Here is a 25,669-nt window from a genome sequence, read left to right on the forward strand (position 1 = left end):
CGAAGAACACACATACATCGATGACATCCTGGTGCAGCTAAGATATCATTCCTCAGGCCCTCGGTCAGGTGTCTTAGATACTGAAGACCTGTGTGGCATCCCTCCTCTGCATTCTGGCCAGCCAGAATCACCCTAAGTCCATAGAACCACTCTTCCACACTCCTGCATCTAAACAGAGCCTCACTCTGAAGTCTATATGTTTACCTTAAAATGGAAGGATCAGATTGGTATAGGCCAGTGTCCAAATAATTCTCTCTCCTCCCATGGCCAAAAGCAAGAGAAGGTATATTTTAATGCAACATTTGTATTTATTCTTTGATGATTTTGTACACATACACAATGTATTTGCTTATATTCACACACACACACACACACACACACACACACACACACACACTCCCTCCAAATCCTCTTCAATCTCTGCCACATCCTCCTCCCAACTCCATGTCCTCCTGTTTTTTTGTTTGTTTGTTTTTTCTATTAGCCCCTCTCAGCCCAATCTGTGCAGTGCATATAGACACAGGTACAGAGTTATTCGCTGGAGCATGGGGCCATAAAGAAAACTGACTCCCTCCCCTCTGTAGGTCCCCAGTTAGGAGTGGGGGCTCCTGATGCCCTCCCTCATCCAGACTAAATTTTCAGCTAGATTTACTTTGTGCAGGGCACCACAGCTGCCACAAGTTTGTGAGTTTGAGGGTCATGCGTGCTTAGGAGACAGTTTCATCCTGGTCCTTCTGACCACTGAGAGAGCAGACATGTTTGAGACATGAAGGACTTGGATCCCATGGGCTGTCAGGATCTAACTAGAAGAGGAGGGGACCACTGCTGGGGGTTCTACTGCTCTCCCTGCCATCCTCCCATTCCAACCGGGAGCACAGCATCTCTCTCAAGAAACAGCCATAATTCAAAATCCTTTCTCTTTGGGTTGTAGAACAATCAGTGTCCCTATGCGCCCAAAGCAAGGTGCCTAGAGTGGGCATTATTGAAAGCCTGGGTGGGAGTGTGGGGTTAACCTCACCTCTTCGAAGGCTAGGAGATGGTTAAATAAGAAAAACGATGGCTATGAAAGCATGAGAAGCCAAGTTTGGATCCCCAGTACCACATCAAAAGTCAACGTAAGGCTGGAGAGGTAGACCTGTGTTAAGAGCACTTGTTGATCTGGGAAAGAACAAGAGGGCTCTTTTTCTAGCACCATTGTGAGACATAGTTCACAGCTGCCTGCAACTCCAGGGGATCCAGTGCCCTCTTCTGGCCTTTATGGACACACACACACACACACACACACACACACACACACACACACACACACCATGAACAGACATGTACATAGACACATACAACTTTTAAAAAGAGAAGAGAAAGGAAAAGAAAAGAGAGAGGAGAGGAAGGGGGGAGGGGAGGAGAGATGAGATGAGATGAGGAGATGAGATGAGACAAGACGAGACGAGACGAGACTCAGGTACACTAGCTGTTCCTGGAATCACAGGACTGAGCACTCTGGGTTGGGAGAATCCCTGTGATTGCCGCTGGCTGGGTAGTCTAGGTGAATCAGTGACTCCAGGGTTAGCGAGAGATCCTATCTCAAAAAATGAGGTGAAGTACAACTGAAGAAAACACAATGTCACCTTCTTATCTCCACATGCACATACATGCACCCACATGCATGAACACACCCACCCACATACATGTACACACACCACAGGAGGGAGAGAGGGGGGAGAGAGTGAGCATGAGGCCTGGATGACTATATTGCTGACAGCTGCCAGAAAGGCCTGCCCTGCTTTCATACCCAGGGCTAACTGCTACTGAGAGCTACCCAGGGCTACCTCTGGCTGAGAGCTCCTCCTAGGCCTTTGTTGTGGCAACAGAGTTAAATGGATGGTGACTAGGGACAGTTTTTACAGCAGGCTAGAAGAGCATTTGTGCAAGTCTCACCAACAACAAGCATAAGACACTTCCGTTCTGCTACTTTATTGGGTCTCCAGCGAACCATTCATTAATCCCCCTGACACACGATCTGCAGTCTATCTGGTAGACAGAATCCACTGCATAGACCTGCATGAAAGCTGAGGGAATGACCATCTCCTGACTGGAGGAAGCCGGTAGTGCTATCCAGTGCTTTGGGGTTCTTGTAACAGGGAAGGGCAGAATCCAGCAGGACCAACATTTTCAGATTTATTTTCTCTAAACTCATCATTTAAGGGGGTGGAGACATGACTCAGTGGCTGAGAACACTTGTTCTTTCAGAGGACCTGAGTTCTATTCCCACCACTCACTTTAGGTGGCTCACAGGAGCACCAAGGGTACCAAAATCCTTTTCTGGCTTCTGTAGGAACCCACATGCATGTGACATGCATGCAGTCAGACACACACACATATAGGCACACAAGAAAGCATGCACACACATACACATGGATGTATGTACACACATATACATGGAAGCATGTACACACACATATTCATAGACGTGTATACACACATACATGGAAGCATGCACACATACATACACATGGAAGCATGCACACACACACAAACACAAACACACAAAAGCATGTGCACACACACACATGGAGGCATGCACACACACACACACAAACACACAAAAGCATGTGCACACACACACATGGAGGCATGCACACACACACACACACAAACACACAAAAGCATGTGCACACATACACACACATGAAAACATGCACACATACACATGGAAGCATGCACACACAAATACATGGAGGCATGCGCACACACACATACACATGGAAACATGCACACACACATATACATGGAGGCATGCACACCCACACAAACACAAACACACAAAAGCATGTGCACACACACACATGGAGGCATGCACACACACACAAAACACACAAAAGCATGTGCACACATACACACACATGAAAACATGCACACATACACATGGAAGCATGCACACATACATACACATGGAAGCATGCACACACACATACACATGGAGGCATGCACACACACACAAACACACAAAAGCATGTGCACACATACACACACATGAAAACATGCACACATACACATTAAAAACACACAAAACATGCATATACACAAACACATGAAGCATGCACACACACATAAAAATACAAACACACAAAAGTATGCACACATACCCATAAACACATGAAAGCATGTGTATACACACAAAAGCATGCACACATACACACAGACAAAATCATGCTCATACACACATGAAAGCATGCACACACATAAAAGCATGCAGACATACACACAAAAACATGAAAGCATGCACACACACAGACACACAAAAGTATGCACACACACAAACACACATGAAAACAAACACACACAAACTCCCCTCCACACAAATAAATAGAAAAGGAATTTTAAACCTCAATCATTTGGAAGGCAAACACAGTGGAACAGAATTAAGCGTGTGCTGCTATGCAGCGCACAAGCCCGAGATTCATTCTATTAGAGGCAAAGCACAGAGAACAGATGGAGAAAGCCCCAGAGCTCCGGGAGCCTCCATGAATCCATCAGAAGAAATTCTGAGAAGACAGCCAGAAATAAACTCAGCCTGGAGTGTCATAGGGAAACTCTTAAGTGACTGTTGAACTGAGAGTGAGGTTGGAATGGCTCTTTCTGGGAAGAAAGTAACAGCTTGCCAGCAGAACAAACAAAGTGCTAGCATGTAATATTTATTTACTTTTACATCATGTGTCTGGGTGTTTTGCCTACATGTATGTATGTGTAGCATATCTATACCTGATAGCTACAGAGGCCAGAGGGAGGTGTTGGATCCCCTGGAGCTGGATTTATGGATGGCTCTGAACCCTCGGAGGCCAGAAGAGGGTGACAGATTCCCTGGAGCTGCGGTTACAGGCAGCTGTGAGGTATCGTGTGGGTCCTGGGAACTGAACCTGAGTTCTCTGAAGAGCAGCCAGTGTTCTAAACTTCTGAGCCACCGATCCAGTCGAGAGTCAAACATTGAAATATAACAACTTGGAGAGGAAGGTCTCCAGCATTAAGGAAGGATGACTGCATAAAAGGAGCCACGCAGTTTGAATGTGATGCTGGCTAAAAACACCTCAACATCAAGCGAGGATACTGAGGCAAGCCTTTCTCCAGTAAGCTTTGAGAAGGCTTTGTTGGTGTTCATACCTCTTCTCCTCTGTCTTCTATGCCAAACTGACTGGGAGGCACAAGAATGTACTGAGATTAGGGTTACTTTTGAAGTCAGTTTACTTGTACAGCTCTGATAGAAAGGAATCTATCTGCCCCAAACTGTGTGTATATTTTTAATCCAGGTTCTTCCATACAATAGAATGCTTTCTAAAAAGCATACTTTTAAGTTGCTTCCATACATTTAAAACTATAAATAACAATCCATCTGCATAAATGCAGACAGAAGTGACTCAGAAATTGTTTGGGTTCCCTCTGACACCCCATTTCATGTATGAAGAAGATCTAGGTTCCTAACAGAAGTGATTCTAAATTATTATCTCTGAGCCGCGCTCTGTGAGACAGTTGGATGTAGAAGGTATTGATAGTTGATCTGTTGGAAGAAAATACCATCACCATGGTCTGAGTTACTTGGGAAATAAGCACCTCTCTACTCTTCCCCAGGAAAGTCCAGAGCCTATAAGGACGTGGAAGGCTCTAGGAAGGCCTGAAACTAAAGATCAGTCAGGGATACTGAGAACTGCTTGCCCAAGACCTACTCTCTCTTTCACCTTGCCAGGAGGAACTTGATGTTATTGAGGGAGCAATGTTCTGACTGACAACATTACCTTGCCAACATTTAGTGCAGAATTGGGTCTATGACTCAGTCAATAAGATGCAGAGAGATTTCCATAAGGCCTTGGGGAAGAGTCTTGCTACATAGAGAGAGGTGGATACTTAAAGAGAGCATGCTCTTCCTGTCCCTTCTGGGGATGTCGATATGTAGAGATGGGATGCTGCCACAATGGCTGCCCTGTGAGCATAAGGAGACTCTTTCCTCACACACTGAAGACAGCCTACATGATAGACAGTGCCTCATTTCCAGTTAACAGGATGATGCCGTACGATCACCTCTGTGAGAGAAAGGACAGAGTAAGTCAATGCTGGCGGGGTGCTCCTTAGCGTGAAGTACCACATCAGTTTGTCATGCCCAGCAGTGCTCAGAGCAGCTTGACAGTGGAACTCTTTCTCATGGAAGCAGCATTAGTGGGGTACACCGGGGTTCCTATTTGAGAGCACTGCTGTTTGGCACGTAGTTGTGACAGTAGCTTAGTCTCCAGGCTTCGCTAGACCATGACACTAGACTCTGACAGGCAGTGCGAGGTGATCGTTGTCCCCAACATAAGACCTGTTCTACATGACTAACAAAGCCAGGTGTTTTCTTTTAGGTTTTATTATGCGTATATATCAATTATATGCAACAGTAGATTTTACTATAAAACTTTCATACGGACATTTTGGTCACATTCACTCCTGATAACCCTCTCTTGTCTCCTTCCCACTTTTACGCATTTTCTTTCTCTTCCCAATTGCTCCCCTGTCTGTTTTAACTGCCTTTTGTTTCTTTGGTGAACAAATGAGCTTAATTAGGGGGGTTATTCACAGGAGTCTATATGCTCCTATGCACACATATGGCTACACCACTGAAGAAAATGGTCAACCTTTCCCCAGCAACCATTCGTGCTCTATGAATACCCAGGGAAGAGGGGGCTTCATCAGGGCCTCACCCCTCATGATGGAATGCCCATAGGTAGCATGGCGTGCAGGTGATCACAACTGCTATGGGCTCATTGGTGCAATGGCCAAGTCATGCATACAAGGCACTCCAAAACACTCCAGCCCTCAGAGTCTTCCTTCCTTTGCTGTGATGTTCTCTGAACCTTGGTGAGGTGATTTAGAAGTGCCAAGAACATATGAGTATTTGAAGACTCAGCCCCAGACAGGGCAGCTACACGAACAGAGTATAACTGAAGTGATTTGGCTTGGTTTGGAAAGGCAGCCTCAGCCCCTCAGCCCGTATGACAAGAGTATTTTAAATAGAAAACACACGTAGCAAAAGGACATGCCGAACACTAATAACATCAAGGCAAAGGTTTTGCTGGGCTGTATCCACGTCTCCATTATATGCACGAGGAATCTGAGGCAGGCTCGGGGACCCTACATGATTTGACTACAGTCAAAAGGTTGACCAGAAGCCCGTTAGCAATTTCTAACTTGGAATAACGTGTTTCCTGGTAGGCAGAGCACGGGTCAGGGTCTTAGAACATCGGGGACTGGTGTAACAAACACAGTTAAATGTTCTGAGTGTACCAGGTGGCCCACACATTTCTGTCTTGGAGATTGAGATAAAAATGACTTTCAAATCTTCCCTTGTCTAGGTAGAGGTGGCGTCTGTCCTCTGCTGTGCTGACATTGTTCTTTAAAGTTCCCTTTCAGAAGCTAGGCATGAAGCTACATTTATAAAACTCTGCACAGAGTCAGAAAATGGGCAGAGTGGCTTCCAAATCTATGGCGTCCCCTCTCCCTCTTTTAAGTGTACTGTATTGAACAGTGTGCGATCCATCCCTTGGCATTAACTCCATGTTTGTATCTCCAGGTTATTAAAAGATTTTAGTTATTCATTTATTTTAACGTGTCGGTGAGTGTATGAGCACCCATGTTGGCGGAGTCCACATTCCAGTGAGTACGCATGGGGATCAGGAGAACATGTTGGGTGCCTGTCTCTATCACCCTCTTTGAGGCTGAGTTTTCTCTGAACACTGAGCTGTCAGTGTCTCAACTAGCAAGCCACACAATCCTCCCATCTCTGGATTTGTTGGAGATGAGGTGAAAGGTGTGTGCAGGATCTCACCTGTCTTCTTACCTGAGTGCTGGGATCTGAGTTCAGGTCTTCAGGATTCCTCAGCAAACGCTCCTAACTGTTGAGCCATCTTCCTTGGCCTTTATTTCTTGCAAAACAATGATGGAAAATGGAATCAAATTATCTGGGTTTCCTCAGTGCTTTGCTCCTGGGCTTTGAGGATGTGTCATTTACAGCAGACGGTTTGACCAACAGACTCCTCTCCATACACCTGGGTCACTCAGAACACGTTAGTCCTTCAACCTCTGACCTCTGTGTTGTGACGTTGTTTCTGGGAATTGTTTAGAGAAGATACACAAAGAACTGTAGTTTTAACACATGTGTACACATGCACACATGTGCACACACATGCATATATTCAAATACAATATGTATCTTTCTCTGTGTGTTCGTATGATTGACTTTTCCTAAGCGAATCACAACGTGGTTGGTACAGTCAGAAAGGATGGCCGTAGGCAGTTTCTACCCTTCTTCTGTGTGTTAACTGCCCCTGGTACTGCTGGTCTTGTATCCAGCACCATGTGGGTGAAAACACAGTTCAGTATCCATGTCGTTGTTAGCATTTCTTGATTGCCACTGACCTCAAACACCTTTTATGACACTCATTAAGGATGTGGTCACCCTTTGCTGAGTACTAAAGGTTCCAAGACTTAACAGCTACTTTATAGCATGTCCCCAAAACAATATTCAGTGATGTGAATGTGCAGGCATGAATGCCAATCACTTTGTAGCTCTGCACACACACAACGCAATTATTTAAAATAAAATATTTCATATGACTAGTTAACACTGAGAGAACTTTTGCAAGATTTGGTTTATCTAAAAGTAATATCTATGTGTAAGGACCAATACTTCAGTAAAAAGCTATATAAATAAAATCGGCAGGAGAAAAATGCCAAATTTTATAAACTCATACTCTGTGTCCACATTTTAGAATGGTTTATAGCAAGTGATGCAATGCTCTAGCAAGTAATAAACTGATTAAAACAAAGACGCAAATATGATTTCTGGGGGTTTCTATAGCAAGTACTGTAGTGATTAAAACAGAAACAAAAATATGAATTCTAGGGTTTTCTTACTTTTGTGATAATTCCAGACTAGGGAAAAGGCGGGGGCTGCATTAGTCTGGTCTTTGAAGTAATCAAATGAGACTCGAGTGGAAATGTTTTGTTGGGGGGAATTTCCCAAGAAGTAATTGAATATATGGAATGTGCTGTTGTGCTTATGTTGCCATGGCTACAAGGTGAGAGCATACGCTTTGAAGCCAGTGCTTGCTGGGGAGTGTGCTCTTTCCTTCTTTCTTTCCCTCCCTCTTCCCCACCTTATTTTTTTGTCATAGAGTAGAATATAATAATTCCCCAACAAACACTGTTCTTTCCAAAGTTTTGCACATTTCCTTAAATACATACATTAGACCCCTAGATTTGAAATTCTGAGTCAAACATCATGAGCTTTTTAAGGTTCATTATGGAGTCAGTTGTTTTCAAGGTCAAATATTCCAAGGCTTTACAATGATAATTTTTATTCCTATGGAGAATTTCATACATGAGTGTGATATTTACATTATTTTTGACCCCTCCAACTCCTCCTGTGTCTCCCTCTCAAACATGATCTCCCTCTCCATACGCATACATACATATGTACATACACATGCATGTACACACATGCATACACACATGCACACATATGTATACATATGTGCATACATGTACACATGTACACACACGTGCACACATGTATACACACATGCACATACACACATATGCACACACTCACATATACACCCTTCCAAGTCTGTTTATCATTGGTTGTATGTACATTTACCTAGGACTGACTACTTGGGCTTGAATAATCCGTCAGGAGGTTCTCCATCTCTGAGTTGTCATTGATTGCTGGTGGCTCTTTACCTAAGAGTGGACCTTATAAAAGGTCCCTGTTTATGTGGAGATCAAAGCCAAGACACAGGAGAGTCAGGCAGTGTTATTCATTCTGTTCAGTGTTGCCCTCCTGCTCCAACCATATCCCATGCCCTTTGCATCTGAGACGTTTGCTTATGAGGAAATGATGCTTCTTATCTCCATTAGGCCATCATAGATACCCTAGTTGCATCCACACCCCCTTACTTGTGTCACAACATCAAACACTGCTCCTTTTCCCTCCGATCTAGCCATAGATAACATCAGTTTATGCTCTTTGAGCTAAAACGTAAAACCCAAGCGAAAGTGACACACCAAAAATGTTCCCTGTAATCTAGCAACGTTATCCCAATAATTGTGCTGAGACCCCCTTCAGGAAGGTAGAGATGAATGGGGCTGGAAGTGGTTCAATGGTTAGGATCACTTGCAGACAACCCAGGTTCAGTACCCAGTACCTGTATGGCTGCTCACAGCCATTTATAAATCCAGTTCTAGGAGATCTGATATCCTCTTCCAAACACCACAGCAACAACATGCATGCAGCATACAAAAATGCGTTCAGACAAAGCCCTCATACACATAAATAAATGCAATAAATACAAAAGTTGTCTAGGACGCACTCTGACTTTTCATGCCAGAGTTAAAAGTCATGTTAGAATGAGAGATTGACCTCATCCCCTTCACAAGACATGACCTCTAGAGAGGCCCAGCATGTGGTTGTACAGACGGCCCCAAGGGCATCTGTCCACATGTGTAGCTCTGCCTGGGCTTCCTGGAAACCATGCTTTGGGGTATGAAAGTGAAGTCCACAGTATTCAGGGATGGCAAATTACCAATATCATTGTTTTTAAATAACGCTATTTTAATTTTAGGTACCTGGTCGACGAAATCAAGAAAAGAGAAGGCTTCAAGCTGCTGATAGAAGTAAGTGGCCAAGGGATTGGCACCTCATTTTGTCATCAACGGTGATGGAGGCCGTTGTGTTGTGGTGTTGATTTCTGTGTTGCAGGCTAAGAAACAAGTCATTAGCTTAATTCATACAGCCCATTATGTTAATTTACTGTATTGGTGAACATTTTTCCCCTTGGTTGGATTCACAGAAAATGCTCTAGCCTTTAAGTGTTGGAAATTAAAATGCTCAATAATAATTAGCAGAGATAATACTGAATAAATTATGACCTCTTTCCTGATACAGAAATGGCATAGTGATTGTGTCATGAACTGGGCCTTTGTGTGGGAGACTGACTAAGGGTTTTTAGAGCATGCGTACATGTCCTTGTTCTGAAATAAAGAGTGTGTGTGAACTTTGGAGCACTGGGAAATAGGATGTCTCATTGTAGATATTAGATCTGTGTATAAGAAGTCCGGTGATTCTGAAGATGAATGTTTTTGTTAAAATATCAAATAATATAACCTCTTTCCTCTCTCTGTCTCTGTCTGTCTGTGTGTGTGTATGTGTGTGTATATATGTGTATGTGTGTATGTATGTGTGTGTATGTGTGTATATGTATATGTGTGTATGTATGTGTATGTGTGTATAGGTGTATGTATGTGTATGTGTGTATGCATATGTCTTTATATGTGTATGTATGTGTATGTGTGCATATATGTGTATGTGTATGTTTATATATGTGTACATGTGTATGTGTGTGTATGTATGTGTGTATGTGTGTACATGTGTATGTATGTGTATGTATGTGTATGTGTGTATGTATGTGTGTATGTGTATGTGTATGTGTGTGTATGTGTATATATGTGTATGTATGTATATGTGTGTAATGTGTATGTATGTGTATGTGTGTATGTATGTGTGTCTATGTGTATGTGTGTATGTATGTGTGTATGTGTGTGCATGTGGGTGTGTATGTATGTGTATATGTGTGTATATGTGTATGTATATGTGTATATATGTATATGTGTATGTATGTGTGTATATGTATATATGTGTGTATGTGTGTATGTATATATGATTCATATATATGAGTGTATATGCATGCACTTGGAAGGCCAGAGCAAGACATCAGGTGTCTTTTTCTATGTCACCCCACCTTATTGCAATGGTGTCTCTCACTGGACCAGTAGCTTGTTTTTTCAACCAGACTGACTATTCTCAAAGCTCTCAAGTCTACATGGTTATGTCACCCAATGTTAAGGTTATAAGCATGCTCAGCCATGACTGGCCTTTTACCTGGGTGTTGGGGACTCCAACTCATGTCCTTATGCTCTTGAGCAATTACCTTTACCCATCCATGCACCTCCCCAGCCCAGGAGCCCTGTTTCATTTGGGTGTAATTTTTTTTTCATAAATTGTGTGTGTGTGTGTGTGTGTGTGTGTGTGTGTGTTTATCTTCTAACCTTATACAACCTTGGGGTTGAACTACCGAGTGATCTGGGCCCTCCCACAGCAACAAAACAGTGCCCAAAGACATGCCACCATGTAATAGGCATGTATACATGAATGTAGTTACCTGTGAAGGCCAGAAGGTGGTGTCAGATCCTATGGAGCTGGAGTTACAGGCTGTTGTGTGCCTGTTGTGTGTGATGGAGCTGGAATCAGGTCCTCTGCAATGTGTCTGTGTGTGTGTGTGTGTGTGTGTGTGTGTGTGTGTGTGTGTGTGTGTGTGTGTGTTTGTGTGCTCTTAAAGCACTGAGCCATCTCTCCAGCCCCTCATCTCATCCTGACTTTTAAGAACTGTGAAGGGCAAGCTTATCTTAGATCTTGTTAAACCTCACTGCAGTCTTTAACCTAATGTAAAAACCACTTATAGATTCCACTGCAGGAACTCGTGCTGCATGTAAGAAGTCTAGATAATCCATGCTAATCATTTATTCAGCAAGATGCACGAACTCTAGTGTGTGCCAGCAATTCCAGCCTCCAGAGAGGTCCCTGCTCTGTGTTCATATTCCAATGGGAAGTGAAAGGGACATGTGGGAAACACCAAGTCATTAGAAACCTTCAGAAAAGAAACATGTTCATCACACACACACACACACACACACACACACACACACACACACACACATATATATATATTGACCATATACCTAGGTGTTGGACTACCCGCAGTGACTGGGCCCTCCTACATCATCATCATTAGAACACACCACACACATACATACACACCAGCTGAGCAGAGGTGGGCCTTCAACTGAGATTCCTTCCTTCAGGATGACTGTAGTTTATGTCAAGTGGACAAGTAGGAACTGAACCCCTCATTCACATAACACACTGGTCTCTAGTCCCTCCCACTTCTCCAGAAAATGTCATTTCTTTCATTATAGACGAAGGGACGCATCCAGTCTTCAGACTTAGCCGTCCCTGTATTGGCGGATCTCTTGGCTAGCTTCATTATTGTATGAGCATCTACACTCGTAGAGGAGACACAGCAGACTGAGCTTGCTCTTTATTTCCCCCAATTTGAGCTGCTCTATTTCCACAGTGTTCAGGAAGAACTGCCTGTTGAGCTTTTGTTTGTTTGTTTTTTGTTTTTGTGATGATGAGAGTAAAAGTGAGAGTGGAAAAGGATGTCATGTTCAAATGGCATTATCAACTTCTCCCTAAAGACCCTGGAAAGGGAGGGGAACTCTAACACCATCTTTGGGGACATACATTTGTATCGGGACAAGGAAAGGTTGTTAGGTAGACTTTGGCTCTGGGTATTTTTTATTTTTAAGATTTACTTATTTTTATTTTTTAATTCTCCCCCCTCCTCTCTGTGTGTGGGTATGTGCCCCTGAGTACAGAGACCAGGAGAGGGTGTTAGATCCCACAGTGGTGCTCATGTTATAGGTATTTATGAGCTTCCTGAAGTGGATCCCGGAAATTGAACTCAGATCCTCTACAAGAGCAGTACATGCTCTGTTAACAGCTGACCCATCTCTCCAGACCCATGAGAATTGTTTGCTCTGGAGAAGCCAGCTGGCTCCTGTAGTATGGGAGGCTTCCTATATAATAAATAACCCTTTCAGAATTTCTACAACAGGGTTTTGTCTTCATTACTCGTTCTGAGAATTGAGACCAAGTCCACAGACACACCCCGTGTGCCCCACCGGGCTGCAGCCTAACCCTACTGGATGGACTTTTATCTTGGATTCACATTTGCCTCCCTTGATTTTTTTTTTGTTTGTTTCAAGAAATAATGTAAACTGAGACCTTCAACTTCACATCTAAGTGTTAAGTTAATTTTTAAAATGGAAGAGAGTAAGAGAGGGAGAGAGAGAGAGAGAGAGAGAGAGAGAGAGAGAGAGAGAGGGAAAGAGTGAAAGGGGAGAGAAATGGAGGGAGAGGGAGTGGGAAGGGGAAGGGCAGGGGTATGGGGAGGGAGGAGAAGAGAGAGCACTACATTAGAAGTTGTAAATGAGTATAGGGAAACAGAGTACCTAGCACTTGAATGCCTTTTCCTGAAAAGAGCTAAAGTAATGTCTCTCTTCTTGAAGATGATTGAAAGTTATCATTTCAAATGAATCCTGAATTATTCATGCTCCCCTGAAAACCATAACTCTGTCTTTTTCCTGTGTTGGATCTAAGATCTGATAGTTATTTTCCTAGAGGTATATACTCCTTCCTACACTCCTGTTCGCATTTTTCATTTCAATATCTCGGGTGAGCCTGAATTATTCACCTTTTTGTTTTTTGTCTTTCTGAATTCTGCATTAGGAAGTGTTATTGGGATGCATAGACTTTAGAGGCATGAAGGACATCTTGTCGACCTCCTGTACACGGCCTCACAAAAGAGCCTGTGTGACAAGTTCTGCTTGAACAACTTCCTGCTATGGAGAGCCTACTGGTTCTTCCTCTTGCAGCTAGATCTGGATGCCCATGTTTGAGCTGTGACTGCCCACATTCTAGATGTGGCTGCCCAAATTTGAGCTGTGGCTATCTGTTCACATTGTGGCTGCCCATATTTGCCCACTGTTTGAGCTGTGGCTGCCCACATTCTAGCTGTGGCTACTTATTTGCCTTACTTGAGATCACTTATCTCACACAGTTTGATATGATCATAGTTACCTCATTAATTGCTAAAATCTAACATATCTCATTCAAATTTCTTAGACTTCTACTGTATTTTACAGTTACCACTCCATCTTGAATCCTCACCATGGTTTCTTTGACTTATTTTTTTTTTCTTCTCTGCTTTGGTGCAAGGTCCTCTTTGTCTAATACCATTTGGATATTCGTCTCTACTCTTTTGTCTTTGGTCCTTTATTCTGTCAGCAGTCTCCCAAATAGCTCTCTCATGAGGTTTGGTGTGTGTCCGCCTTTAACTTTGATGTTTGGTTAGCTTGTAGTTTCCCCCTAGAACTCTGACTCGCCATTCCTAAGCTGAAGTGTAGCCATTTTTCTTACCAAAAGTTCACATTCTTCTTTGGGTTTTTTGAGCTGTGCAAAACTCTTGGGGCCTTTCCCCATCTCCTCTCCCTTCTGCTTATGTACTTAGTTTCCTCCTCTCTGTCTTGGTTGAGAGTCAACCGCATCTCAGGTGAGCAGCGTCATCCCCTTCCTTACTAACCCTCTCTGGCTAATCTCTCTACACGACAGCTTGAATGGCTTTCCACAATCTAAGTTACAGCTATGCTGTCTCTCTACTGAGACTGCACGTTGCCTTGGGAATCGAGCAGGAACCCCCCACCCCAAGCACAGCAAATGGAGAAGCCCACTGCAAACCAGACTAATTTCTATTTCTAGCTCAACTCCTCTCCATTTAAACTCTGCCCCCACCCACTCATTCCTTCTATTTTTCAGTCCTCAGAAGACACTGCTGTCCACCAATGCATGATCCACATCTTACATTATGAGAAATCTCTCTTTTGATAACACCCACAGCAGATGAGCCATCACACCTCCCCTTCCTCGGGAGTCTCTGAGTTTCTGGGCACAGGCATATGACATAAGTAATTTTCTCTTTCTAATTTCTACCCCCGTTTCCACAACATAGAAACTCTGCATCTGATGCCAAGCAATATGGCTGGCCTTCTTTGGATGCTCTATCCATCTTAGGGTTTCCGTTCAAAGAAGGTATCCAGAAATCTTCCTAGTGATTTGTCTCAGCTAGTGCAGGCTTTAATGAGGCTGTACATCCACTTGAAAAGGACATCTCCTTCTACCAGGTTGGCCCGGAGGAATAGTCATTAACCTGGCAGAGCGCCTGCTGTGTGGCAGATATGCTACCCACCGCTGGAAATAAATTCTCCTTTTGCTCATCCAGCTGAGCCTATGCACAGACTGTCATCTCCACGTTACAGGGTAGGGTGCAGAGACCCAGCAATGTGGCATTTCTACAAGCCACAACCTGGTGAGGGGATAGAGAAGTGGCTCAGTTAGTAACATGCCTACTGTGCAAAGGGACCTGAGTTTGATGTTTAGTACCCATGTCAAAAGCTATGTCAATGCCATAGTGTGAAAGTGCAGTGGCAGCATTGGGGGAATTGAGGCAGATGGATCCCTGGGGCTAACTGGCCAGATAGCCTGGCCACATGACAAATTCTAGATGAGTGAGACACCCTGTCTCAAATAAGAAGTGGAAGGTACCTGGGAGAGGATGCCTGAAGTTCACTTCTGGTCTCTCTACACACACATACATACACACACACACACACACACACACACACACACAGTGATGAACAGAGACCAGGAGGTATGAGGGATGATCTCTTAGGAATTAAATAGTTCCCTAGAACTATCCAGGCATAGATCCACCGTCCCTTCTAGAACTGAGGTGGAGCACAGGAGGAAGAGGCACTCCCTGACAGCTCAGAGACAGATCCCCTTGGAAAGAGTGTGAATGGGGCTGAGAGGAAGACAGAGTTCACTGAGATGTCGCCTTGGCACGACTCACTAGAAATCTTTATCATGCTTCCTAGGGGAAGCCATCTTCCTGGAAGGGCCATATCTTGGAAGTAGCTGCAGGCTACTCACAGAGGGTGCCTGTCAAGTCATTGGAGCAAAGTGCCTGGCTCGTGACAACTCCCACCCTCTGACGCTGCCTGCCTGGGCAGTATGCCAGGAAAAACTGCCATTTTGCTGAGATGTCCTTAAGCAATAAATAATTGTTTGTGGACAGCCAGGGCAGTTGAAAACAGCTCATATTTTGCAAGGGATTCATGAAATGTACGTGGTGCCCCGGGAAGAGGCACCTCCTCTGGTAGCATTTCTCCAGCAGACGCTGATGACAAGACATAAGATGGAATCAAGCAGTAACAAGGAAATATTTACAGGACCCAGCACCTTCATTGTAGAGCGCCAAGAAAGAGGGGGCTTGGAGCTGAAGGCTAACACATTTATAACAGATGCCAGTGGCATTGGGGAAGGGTGCCTTTGACTTAGGGATGGGTTCCTAGAAGCAAAGACGGAAAGCAAACTATGATTTTTTCCCTTCCGTTTTCTAATTAGTGCTTTTTAAAAATATTATTCTTTTTTTTTTTAATGATCAAAGAACTTAGAAGCTCGACACAGTTTAGACGAAGGAACTAAATCTATTATAAATCATATGTCCAAATGTAAATTTTGTAGATTCGCATTATAAAACATTGTCTTGTGATAAAAGTGTGTGGAAATTGAGCTGAACTGCATGGCCCTCCCTTTGTGAAAACTACTCTATAGTTTAAAGATTTGTAACTCTTTCTCTGTGTCAATTCCAATGAGAATGTTGGAAATTTCCAAGATGAAAGGGAGCGTGGATCAAGAAGTTATCGGGCGAAGCTGGAAACCTCCCTAGGCTCTCAGTGATGTCTTAGAATCCACTGACAGCAGAACCCCATGTGGTCCCAGTCTTGATCTTAGCATATGAGACGCTGGCTGTTTATTCTTTCTGAAGTTCCGCAGGCTTCATAGTGGGCGTGCAGACAACCCTGGAACTAGTAAGAGCTGTGAGCGCTGGTTACTGGCTAAAAACTACATTTGTAGTGAAAAAGTATCAAAGACGTCTCAATAACTGTTAGTGTGAGGGTCCAATGAAGAAGGTAGATGTCATCCATAGTGGTTTCTGAGAACAAGGAATCGTAGCTCGCTTGAGTATCTATACCACAAGATACTCAGTGCTGGCTTAGTACATGTCTTGTCATGGTCTTTGGCATGGCCTGTCTTACATCGTGCTTCAGTGAAGACAGACTTGTCATATGATGGTGTGACAATGGTATGTTGCTCTCTCTCTCTCTCTCTCTCTCTCTCTCTCTCTCTGTGTGTGTGTGTGTGTGTGTGTGTGTGTGTGTGTGTGTGATCTGAGCCCACCCTTTGTGTAGAGGAAAAGGAACTGTCTAGATCCAAACTCCAGCAGTGTATTGTCAGAATTCATGTAGAACTACCCTGCAGGAGTTTGGCTGTATTATAAGTTACACACACTTGATGACTCTTAAGAGATTAGCACAGAGTTTAAAAGACTCTGTTTAATTATATTCTATAATGAATCTTATGGTAGTAAAACAGCATTGTTTTTTCTTTTTTTAATCCTCAGCCTGAATATACCAATGTGTGCTTTTGGTACATTCCACCGAGTCTCCGAGAGATGGCGGAAGGACCGGAGTTCTGGAGAAAGCTCAGCTTGGTGAGTGATGAGGGGGTTGAATTGCTTTCCTCTGGATGAGATGGATTCAATGCTCCTGCCTACCGGTCTGCAGATAGCTCCATGTGACCGCCCCTCGAAGGCACAGAGAAGCGCCTCTATTCCTGGCATTTCTCTCAGTAGAAACTGATGACATGCCAAGAGTTGTAAACCATGTTTATGTCTAGCCCATTAACTTGACAGATCAATACACACACACGTGCAAACACACCTGTGCTGTGTGCAAGATAACTTTAGACTTTCTTAGAAGTTCTACCCTGCGGTGAGCTTCAGAGAATGGGAGCTGGTTGCAGGGTTCACAGTCACAGCTGTGGGATAAGTGGCTGAAGCTCCCAATTCCGTGATTCTGTGGGCACGTCACCATCTTAGCATTCTGTTGCCTTTCTTGAAAACATGCGAAAATCTGAATCTGATATTGTTATTGTAGAGAGGGTGTCTCTGTTTCTTGTATTCTTATAGGAAAAAACTCAATTGAGATAGATATAGATAGATAGATAGATAGATAGATAGATAGATAGAGATAGATAGATAGATAGATAGATAGAATATGAATGAATTTGAGCAGAATAGTTTGCTAAGCAAACGTTCCAAAAAGAGATTAGAGTGGGCTACCCCAGGGCAGGCCCAGTGGATTCTGTATTCTGTATTCTAAAAACATTTTAATGAATGTTTATGACACCTGTGGTATGTTCATGGGATGAGGGGACCCTTTTGTTCTCAGTGTGGCTTGAATGAAAATGGTCCCCGTGGTTTGTTAAGGGATGGCACTATTAGAAGATATGGCCTCGTTGGAGGAAGTGTGTCACTAGGAGTGGACTTTGAGGTTTTCAGAAACCCAAGTGGAGCCCAGTGGCTTACTCTCTCTCCCTGCTGCCTGCTGATGAGGCCTGCTGATCGAACTCTCGGCTGCATCTCCAGCCCCATGTCTGTCTCCACACTGCCATGCTTCCTACCATGACGATAATGGACTGAACCTCAGAGCCAGTAAGACAGCCCCACTTAAGTGCTTTCCTTTGTCACAATTGCTGTGGTTGCGGTGTCTCCTCCCGCAACAGGAACCAACTCTTTAGCATTGGGCTGGATCGATCTCTCCCATAGAGTATTTCTTCCCGTGTTCCTCTAGAAAAGCCCACAAAAGCATGTCATGTCAGGGCCACGTGGCAAGCGATAATGTGTAGGCTGTGGCGTGAACAAGCTAGCTGGAGTTTCAAGGATTCTTAACCACAAGGGAGCATGCTGGCCATCCAGAGACACCACTGCTAACATCCAACTGCCATATTCCTCAGTAACGTCACCTCTAAGTCCTTGCCTAGCCTGTTCCAGTGCCCAATGAGCAAAGGTCCATTCTTACACACTTAAGAGACTTGGAGGAAAAAAAAATAAGAGAATGCTGGGCCTGGAAAAAACAAACAAACAAACAAACAAACAAACAAGCAACGAACGTGCTTGAAAGTGTGTGCAACGGGCTTGATGTCTCGATAGTAATGTAAGTACCTGACATTTCCCTGTGGGCTCAAAGCCCTGAGTCACAGCCTGGGTAATGAGAACAGAGGCTTCACAGGAAGCTGAGAGCTGACTGTGCAGAAATGCAGCCCCAGGCAGCCCTCACTTTGTTCTTCCAGACAAAATCCTGCCTCTTCTCCAGCTCTGCAAGGACCTGTGAAAGCTCATTGATCAACATTCCTCATCCCCACTGCCCAATGATCAACATTCCTTATCTCCCCGATCCCCCCATATTGAAATTTTACTTGAGAATTTCAGCCATGTGATACACATGTTTAGGAATTCCTATGTTGGTACCTTTGAAGCAAGGCAACCCCTTCCTGCCCTATCTTTCCTCACTTGAAGAAAGCAGAGAAAACTCCATCCAAGTTCCTAAAAGCTCTCTGGCTTTTGATCCCTTTCCCCCTCTCACTGGAGAAAACACGAATTATTTAAACAGCTTTTGACAGTTGATAGCCCTTTGACTTGCCCTTCGAAGGAAAGGAAAAGGACTTACTGGGCAGGCAGCTGTAAACATTTACTGAGGGCTAGAAGGGTTAAGCATTAGAGAGACAGATATCAGAAGAACTTGGTCTGCGCCCTTGACAAGTTCATGTAGCAGGTAAAGGGGCAGCTGGGAATGAGGAAGATAAGCTCTGCTTGCAGCGAAAGAAGAGAGGGCAGACCAGTGTGCAACCAAGGCACAGAGCCTTAAACAATAAAGAGATGCCAGGGAGGGAACAACTAGGAAAGAAATAGATCCGAAGAAAGCTCAGTGCAAAGCTGGCGAGAGTCAAGGGAGGGGGCATGCACCGGGCTATAAAGGGGATAGTGATGGATATGAGGATAGCCCAGCAGAGCTTGGATTGATTTTTTTTCCCATAAGCAAATTAAGAGGGAGAAAGCTTTCTCGTTGCCTGTGAGCTACAGCGCTCTGTGGCCTTGCCTAATTGTGTGATTTCTCGATTTGGGTCATCTCTCTTTATCCGTGGCACATCTGTGCCCGTGCACTGTAACACACAGTATATGCCAATATATACATATCTCCTGTCAAGCCCGAGACTGAGGAGAACGGTGGTTAACTTTAATTCTAAGTTGATTAGATTAAAGAACACCTAAGGTGGGGGTTGGGGATTTAGCTCAGTGGTAGAGCGCTTGCCTAGGAAGCGCAGGGCCCCTGGGTTCGGTCTCCAGCTCCGAAAAAAAGAACAAAAAAAAACCCGAACACCTAAGGTGTCGGTGAAATATATCTTTGGGTGTGTCTGTGAGGGCATTTCCAGAAAGGTCTACCCCGAAGATGAGATGGAAGACCTTCCCTAAATATGAGCGGCACCACTCCCTGAACAGGGGGTCCACACTGAAAGAAAAGGAAAAAGTGGGCAGAGCCGTAGCATCCTTCTCTCCATCTCCTGAGTGTGGGTGCAATGGGAGCACGCTGCTGCAACCCCCCACTGCACCCCCAAACCGTGAGCCGAAAGAACTCCTCCCTTTCTCAAGTCATTGCCTGTCCCCGATTTGGACAGAAAGAGAGCAATTTTAGGAACGTAGATGTTGGAAGTCAGGTGGCATCGATGTCCTGACTTGACCACACCGTCACTTTCCCTGCATCAGCATGGTCACCAGGCCCTGAGATCTGGCTGCTGTTATGTCGTAGAATGTATGTAAGTAAGCCATTGTGAGGACTTACAGCAGATAGTGACTGAGCTGCAGGGGGAAAGGGAACAATAGGGCCGGAATCTGGGTGAGGATTAGAGGAGGAGTTTTTTACTTTGATTGATGGAGGTTGTTGAGCAGACTCTGAAGAAAAACTGCTTCAGGGTGAGAAAGAAGATGGCAGGCCTGAAAAGCCATCTTTCGGTGGTTAAGAGAATGCACATCGAATGTGGCATTTGTGTTTCTTTGATTCAGCGCCAAAGCCCAGACAGAGATTAAGATAATTCCTTCCTGGAATGAATGTAGGGTTGGCTTTGTCCGGCTTCTCCTTTGCTTCAGCTCCGAGAAAATTCAAAATCAATAGTGGACCTGTGCTAATTACTGTCTGTTGCTTTGAAAAAACACAGCAACCAACTAAAACTTGCAGGCAAAGGGCCCTCAAGATGAGGAGGCTTGGCAGCAAGGGGTCAGAGCAGGGAACTGGGAGCTCACATCTCTGTCCACACTCAGGAAGCAGAGAGGGCAAACCAGAAGTAGAGCAAGGGTATGGACTCTCAAAGCCCGCCCCTAGCGATGTACTTCCTCTAGCAAGGCTCGTCCTTCTAAAAGTCCTGTAACTTCCCCCACTAGGGGCTAAGTGTTGAAATACCCGAGCCTATAGGAGACGGATCTCATCGAAAGCATCGCAGGTACATAAGTTAAAACCAGAGAGTCCTTATATTGTCTGCCTTTCACAGTCACAAGTCATCAAAAATGCACATGAGGACATTCTCTTTGACCCGAACAATGGGCAACAGCTGTTCTGGAAGAGTCTTCATCCACCACAGCCTGTTCTTGGCTGCCGGAGCTGGAGAGATGGCTCGGTAGTTAAGAGCACTTACTCCTCTTCCGGACCTGAGCTCTGTATCAGGGAACTCCTGAATGCTATAACTCAAGATCCAGGACTTCTGTCTTCATCTGGTCTCTGCAGGCTCTCACATATGCATGGCATCCAGTGACAAGCGCGCGCGCGCACACACACACGCACACACAGAGAGAGAGAGAGAGAGAGAAAGAGAGAGAGAGAGAGAGAGAGAGAGAGAGAGAGATTTTAATCTTTTATGAAAGAACAAATGTTTCTGTGCCTTCGAGACTCCCCATTCCCCTTGTCTGGTTCACTGTCATCCTTTTTGTCACGATTGCTTCTGGCCTCTGAAACAGATGCTGCAGGCAGCCTGGGATTCTTGGTTATCCTATTCTCTCTCTCTGCATGGGTGTTTGCTTTGCAGACGACTCTGGAAAGAGAGGTGAGTCGCGAGAATGTCCGTTTGTGATTTATAATATGGAGCCACTTAAAGCAGACTCAGAATTTATTCCCTCATTTATTTTTGATGGAAAACCACAAACACATAAATAAAGCAAAAGAGAAAAAAAATCTTTTGTTTTTGCTCCTCTGTCACACTAGCTGGGTGAGCTGACAAGTCACAGGACTACTGGTACGATGGGATCATTTAACAGCTGGAGGGAGAAATTAATCTGGCATATCATAGGATATGCATGTATGTGTGTATGTGTCTGTACGTGTGTGTATGCATGAGTGTGTGTGTGCGTGAGTGTGGTGTGTGTGTGTGTACATGAGTGTGTATGCATGAGTGTATGTGTGCGTGTGCGTGTGTGTGTGTGTGTGTACATGAGTGTGCTTGCAAGAATGTGAGACTCTTTCTGAGAATGAAGGACTATGACAGACAATCCGTGATACTGTTCAGTCACCACGTTAATGTGGCTTCTGTTTCCAGATGTCCTCTACAGATATGTCCCCTTCTGACCAGTTCAGGAATGACTGTATCTGTCTCAGGTCTTCACTTCAATCCTGTTTGTCTCTCTGCCTCCTGGCATCCCCTCTTTTCTGTTTCTTCCTCCCAGTCCATCCCTAAGTCTGGTCCTGCTGCACCAGCACTAGCCTGCGGCAAGACTGGTAACTGACTCCATTTTCTGCAGCAGCAGTTGTCAATCCCACCAGACCCAAGCACCACTATTCCCAGGAAATAGTAATCCATTGTGCTCTCCCAACAGGGGGAGCCAGCACATGGCCTTCTGTAAGGGCTGTGTGAGATCTCACGTACAGCAGAAAGAAGAAAATGGTTAATAACTAGATACATGGGTCATTCTATCACATCAATACTTGCGCATGGCATCTTCAAAAGATGCCTGGCCTTTGATAAAATTCCCATCCGTGCTCTGAGAAGCGCCAAGAGTGTGATCCGTACACAAAGACACAATGCTACAAATAGGTGATGTCTGTCTTGAAAGTAATAAGAGCGGTACAGCATTAGTGACCTCGTTCTCAGGTAACACACAGGTTTGTTCAGGAGAAACACATTTTCTCTTGTTTTGCATGAAGTCAAAACAGCATCTACTAAAAATGGGCACAGGGACTGGTGAGAGGGCTCAGTGAGCAAAGGTGATTGCAGTTACAATGGATGGCATGAGTTCTATCCCTGGGGCCCACTTGGTAGAAAAGTAGAACTGAATCTGGCAAGATGTCCTATGACTTTTACATGCATGGAACACACACACACACACACACACACACACACACACACGTGAATGAATAAATGTAACACAAACATTTAAATGGTCATAGGAGGGCTAAGGTATACTGATGGTGTGTAAACCTGAGGAAATGAACTGGGTTCCCTAAACTCACATTGGTAGCAAGCACTTCTTATCCCAATACTGGAGGGACACAGACAGAAGAATCTCAAGTTTGCAGACCAGACAGTCTAGTGAGTTCCAGGCCAGTAAGGTCTTATCAATGATTAGTTTTTAAAGAAAATAAAAAAATAAAATGGTGGAAATTGATACCTGGAGTTGACTTCTGTACCCCACCCCCACACATACTGACATGTATGTGTATACATGTGCTTACATATATCTGCACATGTGTGTGCACACCCATATGCCATTATGAATGTTGCTGCTTGAGATGGGAGTCACCAGGGTTCTCTGGGGTTTTTCTTTTCTGTATGTATGTGGTAGGGACAGGGAGGGGGGCATAGTTGCATGTGTATGCATGTATATGCATGTACAAAACAGAGGTCTATATCAGTCTTCTTCTATCACTCACTGTGGACTCTTTGACCAGGTTCCTCGCTGAACCCAGATAAGACATGATGCCTGTCCTGTGAATCCATATCCCCTACCCGTATCTTGACAGTGCTAGAGTTACAGGTACCTGCTATCACACCTGGATTTTTCATTCGGCTTCTGGCATAGTAAATTCAGGTCCTCGGGTTTGCACAGCAAACACTTTAACACGGAGCCGTGTCTCCAGCTTAGGATAGTGTCTAAGCTTCTTGTGTGTACACAAATTTGCCGTTTTACTGGAGTCACAGAAAGCACAGGAAAACCTTAATTTTACATACATTTTCTTCTAGCAGTTCTGATCTTAAAAACTCTTTCCTTATAAATAGTAGCAGAGTTGTGGGGAATGAAAAGGTACCCAGAGGTCCACAGTTCTTCTAAAGAGCAAAATGCTGAGAAGTAAGGAAAAATCTACCTCGAAGGTGCTAGTTCAGTATTAGTTCATGACTTGTAGACAAATTCAGCATTCAGACAATTAAAATAGATCATTAATTTGGAAAAAATTTACAAATCAGCTACTGTAGCACATATGCTTTGAAAATTATGTTCATATGTAGTGATCTCTCTTTATCATCCACTTATGGGCATGTGTGCAAGCCTGTGTGCAGGTGTGCTTGTGTGTGTGCACATGTGTGTGCATGTGTAGAAAGAGGAGGTGGGGAGTCACTTCTCCCCATGCTCTGACAGGAAGTGGTTTCAGGAAGGGAAGTTTTACATGGGCTCGCAGTGGGCAGCTGGCCATGTTATATCCAATTCCTTTCTCCATTTTGTGCAGTCTGAGAATCCACGGAATGACACCACCCTTATAACATCTGCCTTCCCACTTCAATTAATCTAATCTAAAACACTCTTTACAGCAGTGCCCAGAGATGTGTTTCCATGGTGACTCTAAGCCCCATCAAGTTGACAAAGGAGATGAACCATCACAGATATTAAGTGTGTATAAAATCTCCTGTGTCTGTTTAGACTGAGGACAGACATAGGTGCCAAGTTCTATGTACGCTGTGTGTGTGTGTGTGTGTGTGTGTGTGTGGTGTGTGTGTGGTGTGTGTGTGTGTGGTGTGTGTGTGGTGTGGTGTGTGTGTGGTGTGTGTGTGGTGTGTGTATGTGTGGTGTGTGTGTGAGTGTGTGTGTGTGTATGTGTGGTGTGTGTATGTGTGTGTATGTGTGGTATGTGTGTGTGGTGTGTGTATGTGTGGTGTGTGTGTGTGGTGTGTATGTGTGGTGTGTGTGTGTGGTGTGTATGTGTGGTGTGTGTGTGTGTGGTGTGTATGTGTGTGGTGTGTGTGTATGTGTGGTGTGTGTGTGTGTGGTGTGTATGTGTGGTGTGTGTGGTGTGTATGTGTGTGGTGTGTGTGTGTATGTGTGGTGTGTGTGTGTATGTGTGGTGTGTGTGCGTGTGTGTGTGTGTGGTGTGTGTGTGGTGTGTGTGTGGTGTGGGGGGGTAGGGGAGAGAGCTGCCCTGGAGTCACAAATTGAGGACAGAAAATTGGGAATAAGAATATAAAGAAAAAACAGAAACAGACCCCAGAAAGTTCCATGTGCTTTCCTTGCCCCATCCTTGGTGTTCTGATGAAAATTTCCTTTTCTGTGGCCATTCCACTCTCAAAGTCCATACCCCATTCACAAAATCCTAACATTCCCTCAAGGAGTGAACAGGCCTTCCTTTGCCCCGCTGTGAGCTCATGAAAGGTCGGCCATGTCTGATGGTGTTACTTCTTTTCAGTCATAGAAGAGTCAGTTTTTCTGGAGCCTCTCTGACATCTTTGTTGTCTGGTTGCTTGGTTGTGGATATAATTTGACAGATGATTCCAGGGATCATTAGAGAGAAGGATCCATGTGCGAGTGTACAAGTGGGCATGTGTTCAAGAGAGTGTGCACAGCTCCTATTTTTGAGAATTCTGGTTCTGGATTTCCTTCAATCATACTTGATGATAATGGGGGATACCCAGCCACCCTTTTGGTTTGTGAACTAAAAATATTTATTTCTCTAGAGACAGAACAGGGTTTTGTTAGTTGGTTGTTGTTTTTAAATTATTTTATTTTGTGTCTATTCATGTCTTGCTTGTATGCATGTCTGT

The 25,669-nt window shown here is 44.3% G+C and overlaps 1 protein-coding gene across 3 annotated transcripts in view; it reads left to right on the plus strand.

Annotated features, from left to right (window-relative positions):
• The window catches only part of Gadl1 (glutamate decarboxylase-like 1), a 178,069-nt gene that overhangs the window by 111,189 nt on the left and 41,211 nt on the right, over positions 1–25,669 (plus strand). For all 3 annotated transcript variants that reach the window (XR_015626875.1, NM_001430390.1, XM_087563227.1), the window contains 2 exon segments: positions 9,645–9,696; positions 17,223–17,312. Coding sequence is in view for 2 of the 3 variants with exons in the window: in NM_001430390.1 (NP_001417319.1) it covers positions 9,645–9,696; positions 17,223–17,312 (142 nt within the window). In the remaining variant the exon portion in view is untranslated.

Source organism: Rattus norvegicus, chromosome 8, assembly GCF_021556685.1.
Source record: "Rattus norvegicus strain SHRSP/BbbUtx chromosome 8, alternate assembly SHRSP_T2T, whole genome shotgun sequence".
Taxonomy (NCBI): domain Eukaryota; kingdom Metazoa; phylum Chordata; class Mammalia; order Rodentia; family Muridae; genus Rattus; species Rattus norvegicus.